The sequence below is a fragment of the Rhincodon typus genome, chromosome 8, assembly GCF_021869965.1.
Source record: "Rhincodon typus isolate 14 chromosome 8, sRhiTyp1.1, whole genome shotgun sequence".
Classification (NCBI taxonomy): domain Eukaryota; kingdom Metazoa; phylum Chordata; class Chondrichthyes; order Orectolobiformes; family Rhincodontidae; genus Rhincodon; species Rhincodon typus.
The window spans coordinates 45,876,673-45,894,540 of record NC_063339.1 but is presented as its reverse complement, the minus strand read 5'-3'; the positions used below and the strand labels follow the sequence as shown (position 1 = coordinate 45,894,540).

Here is a 17,868-nt window from a genome sequence, read left to right as displayed (position 1 = left end):
ATGTAGGTTGTAGTTGTTGCTGTTAAATTTGGTGATAGAGGGAGTGAATGTTTGTGGATGAGGTGCCAGTCAAGTGGGCTGCTTTGACCTGGATGGTATCAAGCTGCTGAAATGTTGTTGCAGCTGCATCTATCCAGGTAAGTAGGGAGTATTCCATCACATTCCTGACTGTCTTTATAGATGGAGGAGACACATTAGAGAGTCAGGAAGTGAATTATTTGATGCAAGATTCCTAGCTTCCAATTGTTCTAGTAACCACTTATATGACGAGTCCAAGTCAGTTTCTGGTCAATGGTAATCCCTAGGATGTTGATAGTGGTGGCAGTGATGGCAATATAATTGAACGTCAAGGAGCAATGGCTAGACCATTGCCTTGCATTTGTGTGATGCTATTTGCCACTTGTCAGCACAAATCTGGATGTTGTCCAGGTCTTTCTGCATTTGGACATGGACTGTTTTGGTATGTGAGGACTCACAAATGGTATTGAATGTTTCACAATCAACAAACATCCCACTTCATCCTTATGATGGAGGGAAGGTCATTGAAGCAGCTGAAGTTAGTTGGGTTGTGGATACCACCCTGAGGAAAAATTTGAGGTGCGGTAGTAGTGTGCCTATCTCTGGACCAGGAGACCCCGGTTCAAGTCCCACCTGATGCAGAGGTGTCTAGTGACATCTCTGAACAGTTTGGTTTGAAAACCTACCCTGAGGAACTCTTGCAGAAATCTCCTGGAGTTGAGAATGACTGAGCTGCAACAAACACAGCCATCTTCCTTTGAGCCAGGTATGACTCTAACCAGTGGAAAATTTACTTCTTGATTCCCATTGATGCCAGTATTCATAGGGCTCCTTGATGAATGAGATAGACTGATGGTGTGGTGGTTAGCCAGATTGAGTTTGTCTTGCTTCTTGTGTACAGGGCAATAGAAAGGTAATTTTCCATGTTGTTGGGTTGAAGCTATTGTGGAATTACTTGGCTAGGAGCACAGCACATTCTAGAGCACAAGTCTTCAGTACTGTTGCTGGAATCTTGTAAGAGTCTCTGACAATTTCTTGATACCATATGGAGTGAAGTGGATTTTCTGAAGACTAGCATTTGTAATGTGGGCGATCACTGGAGGAGGCCGGGATGGATGAAGCACCCGTCACACTTGGCTGAAAATTATTACAGATGCTTCAGCCTTATCTTTTGCACTGCTGTGCTAGGGTACCCACTTGTTAATAATGGAGTGTTTGTGGAGACTCTATCTCCAGTGAGTTTTTTTTAATTGTCCACTAGCATTCATGACTTAATGGGACAGGACTGCAGAGCTTAAATCTGATTTGTTAGTTGTGGAGTCACTTAACTTTGCTGATGCACATGTAGTCCTGTTTTTGTAGCTTCACCGGTTTGACAGCTCACTTTCTTCGTTTACTTTTGCCTGGTTGTGCTCCTAGCATGATTTCTTGCTCTTTCCATTAAACCAGGGTTTATCTCTTGTTTTGATGGTAATGGTTGAGTGGGGGATATGCCAGGCCATGAGGTACCAGATTGTGTTGGAGCACAACTTGGCTGTTGCTGCTGATGTCCCACAGCACCTCATGGATACCCAATCTTGAGTTGTCAGATCTGTTTAAAGTCTGTCCAATTTTTGTGTGCCACATAATACAGTGGAAGATATTTTTAATGTGAAGACAGGACTCTCTCAACAAGAACTATGTGGCAATCGCTCTCTTAATTTTCTGTCATGGACAGTTAGATCAGTGGCAGGCAGACTGGTGAAGGTAAGGTCGAGTATGTTTCCTCTTTTGTTGATTTCTCCCATCGTTTGCTGCAGATAGTCTAGCAGCTATGTCCTTTAGGACTCCACCAGTTTGGCCAGTAGTGGTGTTGCTACTATGCCAAACCTGATGGTTCCCTACAGAGTTACCAGGGGAGCAGTTCCCTGTGCAGGTGGCAAGAGAGGGAAATAGTTGCCTCAGTTGGACCCAGAGACCCATTCATTTCTGCCACCTTACCAATTATGTTGTGGGTGAATAGTTCCATTGTGGACTTTCTTGACCCTCCACTATTTAAGGCACTTAATTAGTCAAATAATATCTATTTATGGACCCAATTTACTACCTTTCTAATTCTTCTGGCAGGCATGAACAATGGCTGGTTTCCTGATTGGGAAAGCGGTGCAACCTATGTGCCATTTGGGGACTGGGGCCTCTATGTGAGGGCAATCAAAGTCACATTGAAAGCCAGCCCCCTGCCCTTATTTCAAACATCTCTGACCACCACTTTCTGTGATCTCCACCCCACAAGAAGCAAAAGGAAAATACCACATTTTCACTGTAACTTCCCTGAAGATTAGGCTTCGTCCTATGGTCTTTTCGACTCAAGCTGGTTTGCCACTGTCAAGACCTATGATTCATTGAAGCTCACCAGTCAGATCTTGACAAGCTGAATTGAATAAAATCTAGTAGGCTTTCTCAGCGATGTGGATGCTGAGTTAGTTAATACATAACCCACCGTTCCCCCCGGCCTCCCCCCACCCCGTACTTAGTCTAATTGAGGGAGAATTGTGATCCAAAACATTGTTCAAAAACAAATTTAGTTCAGTGTCAAATATTTTCTCTCATTTAGGAATGATCCTTTTTGTGAATAATTCTTTTCAAGAGTTTGAGAATTGGTTTGCTACTTGTTGTAAATTATGAAGTTAATCTCTGAGCTGTATGTTCTCATTAATTGGTCACGATTTTGCTTTTATGATTTGTCTTTGGAATGACTGTGGACTGCATTAATAAATTAGATTCTTGAGCTATGGTGTAGTTCTACTTCCCCATTTTGTCTCAACTCAAATAATTAACTCTGTGGAGTATATTTTCCTCTTGCTGTCTACCTGTGAAATTGATATTGTGGATCACATGGAATAAGTAGTCATATGATTCAGGGAGATTATATAAGGAGTGGCAAATCTGCAACACCAGTTTTGTAATCAAAATTGAAATTCTGCCCATGTCTATCTCTTTTAACAATTAACAAACTGAAGACTGAAGTGTGGGGTTCTTGTATCCTTTGAAAGAGAGTTGAATTCAAAAATAGTTCTTAAAGATGAAGCATTAGGTTATTTATTACCCAATTCTGTTTTCTCAGTTTAAGCTTTAGATATAAGTAAATCACTTGGTGTACTGTTCAGTGATTATTCTTAAGTTACTGAACATTTTTAGTCCCAACTGCCCTGGGGCTGTGTCAAAGTATGTCTGTCCTGTTATCACATTCTTTATAATAAAGTCCAGCATTTTCCCAACTACTGTTGGGCTTACCAGTCTGTAATTCATGGTTTTCTCTCACCTTTTTTTAAAATATTTTGGTTTACATGTGCCACCCTCCAATCTGCTTGGACTGTTCCAAAATCTGCACAATTTTGGAAGATGACAAACAGTACAACTACTATTTCCATGACCACCTTTAGTATGCCCTAGGGATTTATTAGCTTTCAATCCCATTAATTTCTCCAGAACTTTTATTTTACAAAAACTAATTGCCTTCAACTTATTCTCCCCAAAAGATCCCTGCTCCCTGTATTTCCAAAATATTATTTATCTTTTTCTGTGAAGAAAGTATTAAAGCAGCTGTTTAGTCAGTGGCATTTGGCTGTTTATTATCATTGACAGCTGATGGTGAGGTTCACCACCATAAAGCTGTCACAAATTGAGATTGCATGTGCCTCCCATATATGCTGCTGACTTCCAATTTTAATTGGAATCACGTTAGAATTACAAAAACATTAGAACACAAGTGGCACCCATTTGTGTCCTGTGAGCTTGGTTTAGTAGTTTAGATTTCCAGGTTAAGTGCCACATTCCACTCAACCTGGAAATCTAAACCACTAAAGTGCCACATTCCACTCTACAATTTCACACTCACTGTATCTCTGCTTCATGACCCACTTCCCACCAAGGCTGTGCTGTGCCATTCTCTCTATTGCAAGCAATATCTTTCCTCAGTCTTTTTATCCCTCAGCCCCCTACAACACTAATATTGTACAGCCTCTATTAGAACTACTCACTCATCTTGGGACATCTCACCATCTTTCAACCATCTGCACTAACACTGCCAGCTCTGTTACCCACTTAGAACTCATTCAGTTCTTATCTATCTCTCATTATGGAAGAAAATAGCCCATAACAGTGGAAAGAGCCAGGATGCTGAAGAGTTACCTGGTATCAGGCTTCTGAGGTGAGAATTCTGTCCCTCATAGGAGAATACAGGGACCATTCCAGCAGGGATGCCGGGACATCCATGTCCCACCAACTGAGTAACTACCACTCTTCATTTCATTGCAACTTTCACAACATCCCACTGCCTGTGTCATTTGTTGCATACCACTTCTAACCATTGGTTGCAATGCCACCTTTCTCTTGTGCCCTGTAGATGGAGAAATAGCTTGCTAGACCAGCAGACACCTCCTGGACCTCTGAGGAACATCAGCAAAGCTGCTTCCTGTAACCCTGTCATCTCAGATACTGACACCTCAGTGGAAATGTTTGGAAGTGCAAGCTGGTGAGGAGCACCCCGACAGCTCCTTAGCGGCCCAAGGAAGAAGTATCCCAGGCCGCTGGCGCTCTGCTGCAGGCAAGGGAGGCCCTTGTGGTGTCAGCAATCAGGGACTTTGTCCATTTGCACAGGGAGGAGCAGGAGCAACTGGCAGGAATGTGGTAGGCAATGGCTCTCAAAGGTCAGAGGCTGCAGGATTGCATCTATGCTAAGAGGATCCAGCTGCTTCAAGGATCAATTATCTGGCTGCCTGCTGGAACAGGCTGATGGCTTCATGAAAAGCCAGGTCCTGCACTCCTAGTCTGTTGGATGTGTGCATAGGCATTTATTCCATTCACCCACCTGTTGGTCCTCAGGACTGGAGGCACGATGTCAGGAAGGCAGGACCTGGTGTGAACTCCAAGTGATCCTTCCTCCCAAGGAGTCAGGGCAGTGCCAGGAAGCACCCAGTCAGAGGAGAAATCACACACAGGCCTCTCAGAAGATTTCTCTCAGGGCACCCCTGAAGTGCCAGGCCCTCCACTTCCACCCTGCCTGCCCCTCTCAGATCCTCAAGGTTTCAATCTGAGGAGAGTCCACTTGCTTCTGGCAAGAAGATCCTTAACATGTCTGGGTAATCTGTGCACAAACACCCCTGACCATCCTCTAAGACTGCACAGCTGACCATGCTTCCTACACCACATCGGTGGAACCTGGTATACACTGAGACATATTGGGAGGTAGAGGGAGGAAAAAACTTTTCAGGATACATTAGTGACAGTGCACTGTAGCTAAAATCTTAGTTCCATAAATGTTAATGGTTTTGTACCACATCTGTTTGAGTTTCTGTCTAGCCCAGAGTGTAACGATGCCAGCCCAATGCCTAATGTCATGTCCATATAAAATGTAACATGGATCAATGTCTGAGAGCCTGCTGCAGCATGTGGAAGCAAGATGGTCAAGGCATATAAAGGGCAATGGGTTCGACTGGCACCATTTTCCCGCTCAATGCCCCAAATCTTTCACTGGCCTCTGTCTGAAAGTGGTGGTGTTGAATGAAGTGGTCAGTGATGTCATGTTTAGGAAGCCAATGCATTAGGACCACCGGGGATTAGGGAGCCTGCAGGTCTGTATCATGTACAGTGGATGGATCTAGGTGTACTGTTGTTTCCCTTTTTCAAAAGGGCTTCATTTTGGTGGGTCTTGTGGCCCCCTCCCCCACAGGTTTCAACACTTGCCCTGCTCACACGGATTGTGTTCACCACCACTTTCATTCCCATTGCGTAGTTTTCGTTCCCAGCATGATGGAGGGTGACAGCGAGCGCTTTTTGGGCAGTGGTTTTCAGCCTCCACCTCTATGTATTGGTGAGGCCCCAAACACCCTGAGCCCATCCCACAGTCTCCACAGGCTTTAGGCTTCACATCTGCCAAGGTCCCCATGCAACCTGTCTCTCTGAGCCCTCTATGTCCAGTTCTGAGGAAGGGTCACCGGACCTGAAATGTTAACTCTGTTTTTTCCTTCACAGATGCTGCCAGACCTGCTGAGTTTTTCCAGTAACTTCTGTTTTTGTTCCTGATTTACAGCATCCACAGTTCTTTCGGTTTCTATGAGCCCTCATCTGCCCATCTTTTGCAGCCTCCCTCCCCCCTCTGCCATTGGCATGAGGTCACCATGTCAGGTGTAGGCATGTACTGTCTCCGTCTTGAAACCAGGTTGCTCCTGACCGTGTGGGAAACAACCCCCACCCCCATTCCTGCCCGTCCTTTACTGTATCACCCCCACTTACAAATACAGTTGTTCCCTTTCACAATTGTCACCTCCCCACTCCCTTCTCCCAAGACTGTAGCTACCAATCCCCTGAGTCACCTTTCCCAATAAGGCCAGCTGTAATCCTTTCTCCTTAGTTTCTCTGGATGGGCCAACCTGATTGGCTGCCTGACTGTGGCCAAGTCCCTGGAGTGACCGAAAAGGAAGGCCCTAGACAAGAAGTGCCCAGACCCCTGAATGATGGCTGTACATCTCCTTGATGGCATTAGCACTACCCCTTGGATTATCTGCTTATGGAACCACAGGATTTACGGGTTACTCACTTCCCAGACTGCAGAGGTATAGACCCCCTGACCACGAACACCCTGACTAGATGCCTGACCATGGCCAATCCCGTAGACTGATACCAGAGGCTATCCTTGACTTGCTGTGCTGGGACCCCCTGACAGGTACCTTCAGCGAGGACTACTCCTCTAAGAATTGCAACATAGAAGCCTGCTTGCTGCACTGCAGTGTTTTTGCTGTGTAAGTTGCTGGCAAATAGTGCAACACTGCTGTACAACAAGATATCGACCCCATTACTAAGGACTGCTGACTAGCAAGGCGAGCTGCTTCGTTGTGTGACTGCATTAATTAGCAAGGCAGGGATGCTGTGAACAACCATGCAATCAAGCACAGAACAAGTGACATGCCTTAAGATATAGCCTAGTCCAATCTCTTTTGTCTGTGCAGTCAGTGTCCTTGCAGCAGCCTGGTGCACCCCGCAATGCAAATCTGTTATTTCCAAGTGAATCACAGAGGTATCACGAGGATCCTAAGGAGTGTTTTCAATGATCATATGTGTCAGTGTCCTTGGACAAGTGTTGCCTGTAGCTGGTGCCCATGAATTGTGCTCTGAGAGATTGTGCTGGCCACCTTGGAGCACAGTCACAGCTAGCAGTGAATTGAAGTGACTACTGTGTCAAATTTTCAGTGTTTAGTTTGCTCATGGCAGGTGGTAAGATGGAAATCTACATATTAATGAAATGAGGTGTTCATTTATTAAGGTTGCTAAGAAGCAATAATCCTCTTAATAGGTAACCCACTGCTGCCTAGCTAATCTTGCCTCAACACCTGGAATGTAGTTAAAAGATTCAGTATGACACTTCTCACGATAGTCCACATTGTTCAGGCCCCTATAAGATTCTGCCTACTCTTTAAAAAAACTTCATCTGTTTGATTAATACCTGAAGAACTTGAATTACGTGGCCTGATTTCCACATCAAAGTACTGACCTGGTATGAATCTGTGTGATTTCTCTTTTTGATGTGGCATGGGTTGGGCACTGAGACTTGATCCCATCACCACACTCCCTGATACTACATTGTTAGCACTACGGTATTTAGCGTCATTGTGTTGCGCTTATGTTCTGGTGGACAAGACAGCAGTTCATTCAAAATGAGTTTTATGAAGATCTTTTTCTTTGATTCGTTTCCTACAATCTTTATGAGCCAATTCTGCAATCCTCCTCTTCATCGAAGTAAAATTCAATTTATAAACACCGCATTAATATCTTCTAGGTATGTTAATTGTAGCAATTAATAATTGCTGATCTTTACAAACTAATGCCCAATAGACTTTCTCGCAGGCATCCAAATGCACCACCATTAGACCTGGAAGTGGATGTATTGGTGCTGGGATGTGGTTGTAATCCAAGAATCTATTATTTCAACAAATGCATCCATCTCCAAGTCACCCACAGTTGGGGGTCAAAAACCTCCAGCCAGAAATGTGCACTTTGTATGACTGATGGCACCAACTTGTGTTTCTGAGAATGGATATTTGTTTGACATTTTGAGGGCTTCAGTTAGGGAATGACAAAGTGGGTCTGGCATGACCAGCAGTGAAATAAAATCTGTATCTGAACAGAACAGCTCGAGATGGTGCCAAGTAAGTTATGACTGGGTTCCTGAGCAGAGAGACAAATTGTATTTTACAGCAGGCTGGATTGAGTTCTGTTTCTGTCACACGGAAAACACCTGAAAAGAGGTGGGCTATACTTTTATGATGCCACAGAACATCACAATTGTCCAGGTCATAGCTGTGGTCTGAAATGACTTAATTTGCTGACAATAAGATGATGATTTTTTTTTAATGTATCAAAGGAAAGCAAGATATCATATTATCTATTCTTGCTGGTTGATCTCTTCAAGCAATTCTTTTTGAATATGGTTCCCAGGAAATTGGAGCTTCAGAAAAATTAAGCATACACTTCATATGCGTTCGTATACCTGTAGGTCTGAAGGGTAGACAAAACTGTCAAGCAGCTCATTTTTCAAATTTAGCACAGTACTTTATCAATCAGATGCAGTTAATGATGTATAAAGAACTTGGAAATGAAACCAAAATAAAATTGATTTCACTTAATATGGATCTGAAAACCATGATTCAGCAGACTTGTTTCTGGAAATAGGATTACAAGAAGGTGAAAGACTGCAGAAAACCTTTTAAAGTAATTGTGAGAAGTACTTTAAATGTCAAATAAATTAGACTGTTTTTGGACAGTAATCAATGGAGGTGATGAGGTCTTCATCTGATGACAGGAGAGCTGCCGTGTGCTGGGTGTAACCACCATATTAAGTGCCTAATTGAGCATCAGCAGGCCTTCCCCTAGGACACAGAGTGGAAATACCAGCCCTTGAGAGCCACCAACAAGTCAGTGTTGCCAGGGAGATGGTGGTTATGCCAGCTATGCATATGAAGAAGCCTAGGATCGTTGATGGGCTCAATCCTAAACGTGTGATGGCGGGATAGGGGTCATGGGATCAGCTTATGGTGACGACCGGAGGGTATCTGCAGTAAAGACAAGGGTGTTGTTCTCACAGGACTCCAGGGCATCCGAGTGCCCAGTCCCTCAATCAGGCACTAAATACCTTTGTGTGAGAAAGTCACCATGGGACCATGCAAGCAAACTCAAAAGTGAAGGCACAAAAACAAAATTGCTGGAAAGCACAAATGCTGCCAGACCTGCTGAGCTTTTCCAGCAACTTTGTTTTTGTTCCTGATTTACAGTATCTGTAGTTCTTTCGGTTATTATCAGAGGTAAAGGCGCCCTGCATGATGAATTCCCCACCTGGCGCTGGATGAATACTACTAATTGCCCTCTCAATTTGCCCTGTTGGCCGGACAGGAAGGTCACCCATGAACCTTGCCACCCTGTACTATATCAGGGTAGAAGTAAATGGTGGAGGGTCCACCTACGTCCCATCTGATTAAAAGCTTCAGCACCACCAAATCTGCCAGGAGGCAGAGAATTGAACTTCACCTCACCAGTTGGTACTTATAGATTGGGAAGCATTCTAGAAGAATAATATTGTGTTTTGTGTCTTATTGATCCGAAAGCCTGGATAGATAGATAATGAGATCAGAGCATGCCAGAGGGTAAGTGATCTAGTCCACAACTAATTGTTTTTTTGTTTAGTGACTGAGAGATGTGTTGAATGAAATTAAGTCTGCAGGTGAAATTGCAGTCTTTCAAACCACTTAACTGTATTGCCTTGGCCAGTGTGTTGCACTATTTTCAGGACATGTTATATTTAAGTAGAATTTAACCTCAGACAATATTACCAGAGCCCACATCTATACTGTAGTTACCCGTATAAGCTAAGTCAACAAATTAATTAAGGACAAGGGAATACTGCAGTAACATTCTATTTGAATTCTTGCAGGGCAGTTATTCTTTCTGAGTACATTGCAGTGTTAAGTGCACCTCTCTGACAAGGGAAATGGAACAGGCAAAAATGACTGCAATGTGACACGTTGGAGGCTTGTTGCAATGCTTATCATTTGCAAATGCGATTGATATCAGGTTATATGAGGGAAAATAAAGGGGCTATACCATAGAAGCCACAATTCAGTTTTTCTTTACATCTTACTGCATTGACACGCTTTTTTCCAAAGAGTCAGTTAGATCCATTCAGATTTTTTTATAATATCACTGCCTATTGTTACTTCCCTAGCCTTAACACTTTTATGCATGGAATATTGCTGCAAGTGTGCAGATTATTGTCCGTTTAGTTGTCACATCATTCAGATGCTGTTGGTTATTGCAGTTTCTAAATGACCAGTGAAATTGAGATGCTGCAATCCCTGGAAATGCAGCTTTGTTTCTTTTGAATGATTTTGAGGTGCTTCATAAATTGCTTTTTCAGTGGCTTTGGAAAGGTGCTTTGGATATCAAAGCCCAAAAGGTTTGCAATCATATATCAGCCAATAAATTCAATTCACCAGATCTAAAATGTGAGAAAAACATTGAAAAGCTTGGCAAATATGAGGCTTGTGGTAGTTGTTTTCTGACCCACACTCATCCTTGGACAGAGGAGGAAATTTTGCTGGAAGCCTGTTTGAAAACATTTATATCAATCTAACCGAAGACAGAGTGGAGAATGAGGGAATACGAAAGGGATAAAAACCTGCCACAGCTAAGGGAGTAAGATCAAAACCAGTCATCTCATTCTAAAAGGAAGAATCACATTTCAGAAATTAGTTACTCTTAAAACATTGGCAAGCAGTACAATCAGGATTTTAAAGAGTGTGATTTTTGCTTTGTTTAAAAAGGAGTTCTTTAAATTGTAAAGCATTGGACAAGAGCAACAAAACTTGGATGTGGTAAATCCATGAGTCAAGGCCAAGGAGAAAGGTATTAATATGGAAAATAATAAAACAGACTGTGACAGGAATGGATAGAGAGTATGAGGCAAGAGTCAAGTAACAGATTGGAGTTCTTCTGAGGACTTAACACATGCTGTGGATAAAGGCGAACTAGTGGTTGTACTGATATTTCTGGAAGGCATTTGGCAAGGTGCCACATCAAATGTTATTGCAGAAATTAAACACTTGCCATGTTGGGGGTAGCATATGGATTGATGATTGGCTGGCTAACAGGAAGCAGAGAATAGGTGTAAATGTTTCTATTTCAGATTGGCAAGATATAATGGTGTGGCACAGGGATTGCTGGAAGCTCAACTATTTATAATTTATATGAATGACTTAGATGAAGGAAAGGAAGGTTTGGTTGCCAGATTTTCTGATGATGCAAAAATAAGCAGTAAATAGTTGTGAAGAGAACACAAGGAAGTTAGAAAAAATCTAAATAGGTTAATTGAGTGAGCACAGATGTGGCAAATCAAGTGTAATGTGGAAAGTTGTGCATTTGGGGAGGAAAACTATAAAAGAAGCATATTATCTAAATATTGAGAGACTGCACAGCTGTGAGATGCAGAGCGATCTCCGTGTCTGAATTCATGAATTGTGAAAAGTTAGTTCCTAGGAAACGTATGGTTTATATTGTGAGGGAAATTGAATACAAAAGGAGGGTGGTTATTCTTCACTTATGCAGGACACTGATGAGATCATATGGGAGTACAGTGCACAGTATGGTTACTTTTTTTTATTTAATGAAGTATATAAATGCATTGGAAGCAGTTCAGAGATGGTTTACCAGATTAATACTTTGAATGGGTGGATTGTCTTATGAGAAATCAGACAGGCTAAGCCTGTACACTGGAGTTTAGAAGAGTAAAAGGTGACTGGATTGAAACATATAAAATCCTAAAGGATTTTGACAGGGTAGATGTGAAGACGATGTTTCCTCTTATGAGAAAACCTAAAACTAGCTATTGCTGTATAAAAATCAGATGTTTCCCATTTAACAGATTAGGTGAAATTTTTGAGGTTCAAGATCTTTGGAACTCTCCCTGAAAAGAGCAGTGAAAGCAGAGTCCTTATATGTAATTTTAAGGCAGAGGTGGATTCTTGTTAAGCAAGAGGTTGAAAGGTTATAAGGGGGAGGTGGGAATGTGGATTTGAGTTTGCAATAAGATTTTATTGAATGGCAGAGTCAGCTGAAGGGGCTGAATGGCCAACTCCTGCTCCCGACTAATATGTTCATATGTTTGTATGAAACAAATGAACTGATTGGGAGAAATGCCACATTCAATAGTGAATGTAAGAGTGAGTTTAACATCAGTAAATGATCACTAATGAGTCAGGATATTTTCTTAAGAATGGAAGCTGGCATCTAATGCAGAATTTCCACCTCCCATTTCTGGCAGATCCCATTTTTGCAAGGGGTCTGTACATGAATTATATGGTTGAGAAGCCTGAGCTCAGCTGAGAAATTTAATTTGTCTGCTGAGTAGAAACACACCACATTTTTTTTTTGGCAATGACATTGAGTCCACTATGCGCAAACCACAATTTTATGGAAGAGATGTCAACATTTTTGAAGGGTAGACTTAAGGTTTACTTAGCTGTTGAGATTTGAAACAATTTAAATCCCCAACCCTTTAAAATTGAGAGTTTATAACTTTCACTTCGAGTTTCAAAACACTGTTAGACATCTCTGTTTGCAATTTTGGTAGACTAAGTTGTTTAGATTTTCCCAAGATTTATTATTATAGATGAGCTCTTTATGAATGCTTGGCAAGGAGTTTAATAAACATTTTGACAGTTTTTAAAGAAGTTTTCGAAGAATTAACTCTCTCTGAAGTGGTTAATGAAATAGATATTTTCCAATAGTTTGACGACTTAATTTTTTTGATGGCTTCATAAGTGACAGTTTTAAAATCTTAAGTATGTTTGAGTATTGGTGTTGGATTTATGGAAGTTTAGTTTTTTATATAACCAAGTCTGTGCAATGCTGAATTAAACTTCTTTTGTTATCAACGTTATCACTCCTGCCACCCTTATCAACCCACTGTACTATTACTTCAAAGAACTCAATTGGATAGTCAGATTGTTTGCCTTTGACAGATCTGTGCTAACTTTCATCTATTAATTCATACATTTCCATGTGGCAATTAATTTAATCCCAAATTTATTTATCACAGATGTCTCTACCATTGACATTGATAGTCAAGTAGTTGCTGGGTTTACCTCTCTCCTTTTTTGAACAGGAGTGTAACGTTTGCAATCTAAACATCTTTTAGCATCATGTACATATCAAAGGAGAATTGGAAGATTACGGCTAGGGCTTCCAGAATTTCTATTGTTAGTATGTTTTCTAGAATCTGGATTAGGCAATTTTTGTACTTTGAACAGTGCTAAAATTATGACTACTTTTATCTGCCTTTATTCTGTGTATTTTCTTTGTCTTTTACTGTCAATTTGGCAGAATCCTTGGTGTTGGTAAAGATGATGCATTGTCTTGATTTACTATCTCACTGTGCTCTCTGCCTCCACTCAAATCTCCTACTTGTGACTATTCCTTTAAAAATCCTTCCAATCCCAGCACCTGAGACTTTAGATCTTGGCCTAGCTCCACTTGACAATATCAAGAATTAATCTGGTGAACCTGTGTTGCACCTTTTCTAAGGGAAGTGTGTTTTTCCTTAGATAAAGAATTCACAATACTCTGGATGTGGTCTTGCCAAAGTATTATATCATTGTAGAAAGACTTCTTTACGCTTGTACTGCAACCTAATTGCGTCCCTGTTTTCTTGCAATGCGTTGTGCTAAAAAAAAGGGCTTGAACTAAAGTAAATAATATTTTAGTGATGACAGTAAACAAAAACTTCTGGGCAATAGTCCCAAAAGTACACAAACTGGAAGTACCCCTTAGACCCATAGTCTCCCTACCAGTCACGCCATCACACAGATTAGCCAAGGAACAACTACAAAGGAGACTAAGGTACCTCGTCAACAAGTCACCCTGCTCAATCCACTCAGCCCAAGAGTTCCTCAATTCATTCAAAGACATAAGGATAGATAACGGTGAGACCATGGTATCGTTTGACGTCACTGCCCTATTCACATCAATAGACATACCACTAGCAAGGGAAACAATGACAGCACTACTAAAACAAGAACAAGACCCTAATGACACCAACTCCACAGACAACATGCTGAAGCTACTGGACCTATGCCTCACCACCCACTTCACTTTCAATGGCCAAACATACGAACAAATCAACAGGACACCCATGGGATCATCTATCTCCAGACTAATAGCTGAGGTGGTGATGCAAAGACTAGAAAGTACGGCCCTTCCGCTAATCCAACCAAAACTATGGATATGCTATGTGGATGACACCTTTGTCATCATTAAACGGACCAAACTAGAGACACACAAACTAATAAACAACACCCTCACCGGAATCAAATTCACCAGAGAGGAGAGGAACAAACAGCTCCCATTCCTAGACGTCATGGTAGAGTGCAAGACAAATGGCGAATTCCAAATGAAAGTACACGAAAAGCCACACACACTGACCAAGTACTGAACTTCAACAGTAACCACCCTAACACACACAAATGAAGCTGCGTGCGAACATTATTTAAACGGGCAACAACACACTGCAGCAGCACAGAGCTACGCCGAGAAGAAGAATACCTCTTCCAGGTGTTCAAGGACAATGGATATCCAAAACAGTGGGTCAGAAGATGCCTATTACACGAACAACACCAGGAAGATACTACATGCCCCAAGGCACTCATCGCGCTACCTTGTATCAGGAACAGATCGGACCTAACCACAAGACTCCTATGACCACTAAGCATCAGAGTAGCACACAAACCCGTATCAACCCTACGACAACTGCTCACCTGAACCAAAGATCCACTACTCACTACGGACAGGACCAATGTCATATACAAGATTCCCTGCAGAGACTGTGACAAACACTACATCAGACAAACAGGAGGGAAATTGACAACAAGAGTACACGAACACCAATTGGCTGCAAAAAGACATGACCAATACTCACTCATCTCTATTCACATGGATAAGGAGAGCCACAAATTCGACTGGGACAACACCAAGATTCTGGAACAAGCTAAGCAGAGACCGGCACGGGAGTTCCTAGAAGCCTGGTACTCCACAAAGAAAGCCATCAACAAACACATAGAACTCGCCCCCATATACACTCCATTGCGAAGGAAAACCGGAAGTGAGGTAATCCGGCTCAATGGACGCCAGAGTTTAAAAACCAAGCGGGAGAACACAACAGCGCTTCATTGGAGGCTGCACTGATGATGTTACCCAGCAGAACAACAACGAACCAGCTCGGCGAGCCAACCAACCTCAACACGCACAACCCGAGCTACAAATCTATTCCAAAAATCTTTTGGATGCTTCCTGCATTTGTGAACACTCTGTCTCTAAAATGGTACCATTTGCAAGTAGCACTAGCCACTTGTGTTTATATAATGGCATTTGCCATTTTGCAGGTAAAACAGCACTTGTTGTGCTGAAAAACTTCATGATCAGAGATTTAAGTTGAGTGGTATCTTCCATTTATGTGCTGCCTTGACTTTATGTCCCTTTGCTGATGACTACAGTAGCATTTTATTATCAGAAAAGAGAATTCACTATTTTTAAACATTATCAACTCCAGCTTCAATTAGTACAGAATTGTAGTCTTTTAAATTCATTTTCAAACAATGAATGATGTAATTTTTTAGCAGTCAGTACTCAGCAGTTCTCACTTATTAACTATAGATGATTGGATTTCAGAAGCACCAGCACTTAACTCAAATATATAAAGGATTTGTAGCTTTTAAAAAGCAAAGAAGCTGTTGTAAACTTGTGCCATAAAAATGATACATCTCTGTATGCTGTATTCTTGTACTGCCATTCTAGGTAATTAGGCTGTGAATAACATACATCATTACTTATGCTACCACATGATACTTTCTGGGAATCTTTGGGTCACATTGTTGTTCATCTTCAGCAAAAATAGCTAGAAAGCAAATATCATTGCCACAACTCCGTTCAAATTAATGCTGATTGCAAATTTGCTGCACCACCACTGTTCACACTAGTGTTACTTAAACAGAAAAATAATGGTGCTGAAGACCTGGCAGCAGTGTGATTTTATGTGATTCTTTAAAATGTTTGCTTCTGATGCCTTTATTATTTACATTTAGAGCACAACAAGATCCGTTCAAATAGAATCTTCAGACCCATTATTATAAATGGAATCACTGTTAAAATTTCTCTCTTCAAAGGCATAAATTTTACCACAGCAAGAAGTACATTATTGACCAAAGCACTGCTATAGAGATACAACCTTTGCCATTGTAATCATTCCCTTGTAATAAGTAGCAGAGTAATGGAACATTTGCTGTTATTTTGTTGTTATTGAGACCAGTACTTCAATAGTACCAGTAAAAGGACTAAATCTTCTGTTGATCATCCCCAAAGGGTGTGCTCAATTCTAGTTATTTCCATATCAGTATCCTGGAAAATGATCCATGGTAGCATGGATTGGAATTGGACCACAGTGTAAAATTATGCTCCTGAATTTTGCAGTACTGCTCATCTGGGCAAGTAAACTGAAGCCAATAATCTGATTCACTTTGTGTAAGAGAGCATACAGTGTCTCCCTCAAGAATCTAATTGTCACCTCAATAATGTATAACTGAGTAAGGAATGGCAGATGCCTAACAGTGAGTGGTTGTATCTTATTAACTTTCTCCATTCTATTTATTGAGGTAGTGAAATCATCTGTACCTCTGGTCTTTAGGTACAAAATAAAAGATAAATTGAGTTCTTAAGAAACACACCAAAGCATCTTTACAAATTCTGTTACAAGTTATCTTGAATGTGTTTGTTCTGAAAGAATTAAATGAGTCTCATGTTTTAGTGATAATTTTAAACTTGTGAGGGGGGAAAAGATTTTAACCTAGTAATGGCAAGGAACTTGATGACTGTTATCTGTTGGTATAATACAAGATTAAGGTTTATGGGCACTCTAAGGCAATCAGAATTATTTACAAACTAAGCAAAGAATAAGATTGCCTGTGCCATTTCTGATTCAACGCTATGGTCACTGATGTGTTCTAATGATGTCTTCAGTAAATTTTACCATAAAATAAAAAAATTCACCGTTCTCTAATATTTGCCTCAAAATAATATTTATTTTCAGTAATACAACTATTTCCGTCTATCCCTTTTTCAGTAAGAAGCTGGCTGGAGAAAATCAAAGACAAAGTAAGTGCCTCGGGATGATTTCTTTTGGGCCCATACACTTATTACATGCTTTCGTTCAATACTGAGCTGTCTCTCACTTTGATGTTCTGCAATTTTAAGGATTCATTTAAAGGAAGTTACATCTGCCTTTTCTCTGTTACTGTTTTAAACTTCTTAGTTCTGTTCTAGTTGAAAGGACAGAAGTAATTTTGTTATCCTGGTGTGTTTTAGTGTATATCTATCATGGTAGTAGCACAATTATAAACTCTTTGCACTTGTTTCAATGCTGAGCCTCAGCAAGATAGCAGGATAGCAAAGGTTGTGGAGAAACCAGGTATCTAAGAGATCACCTTCCTAATTTCAGCATTTAACTGCACAAATGCAGATGTTGGCAGTTGTGGCTTGACTTACTCTTAAATCTTGCTGAGTGCTGTTAATCTCAATGTTATGTTTACCACAGAGTCTGGGCTCATGTGTTTGATATTTGAGTCTTTGTGTTTACTTTAAATGGAATCTGAACCAAATTATGAGCATTTTAGAATGAAAATTTGAAAGTTTGGAAGAAAATATTTCACCACCCAAAATAAAACAGCTAGGACCTCACCCCCATCCCAGGCCCCAAGAAGACTTTCCACATCAAGCAGA

At 41.1% G+C, this 17,868-nt stretch overlaps 1 protein-coding gene across 1 annotated transcript in view; it reads left to right on the top strand.

The window, feature by feature from the left end:
* armh4 (armadillo like helical domain containing 4) overlaps positions 1-17,868 on the top strand; it is an 83,674-nt gene that overhangs the window by 54,786 nt on the left and 11,020 nt on the right. Inside the window, exon 5 of the mRNA XM_048600343.1 lies at positions 17,213-17,244. Within this exon, the coding sequence (XP_048456300.1) occupies positions 17,213-17,244 (32 nt within the window). The remainder of the gene's footprint in view (positions 1-17,212; positions 17,245-17,868) is intronic.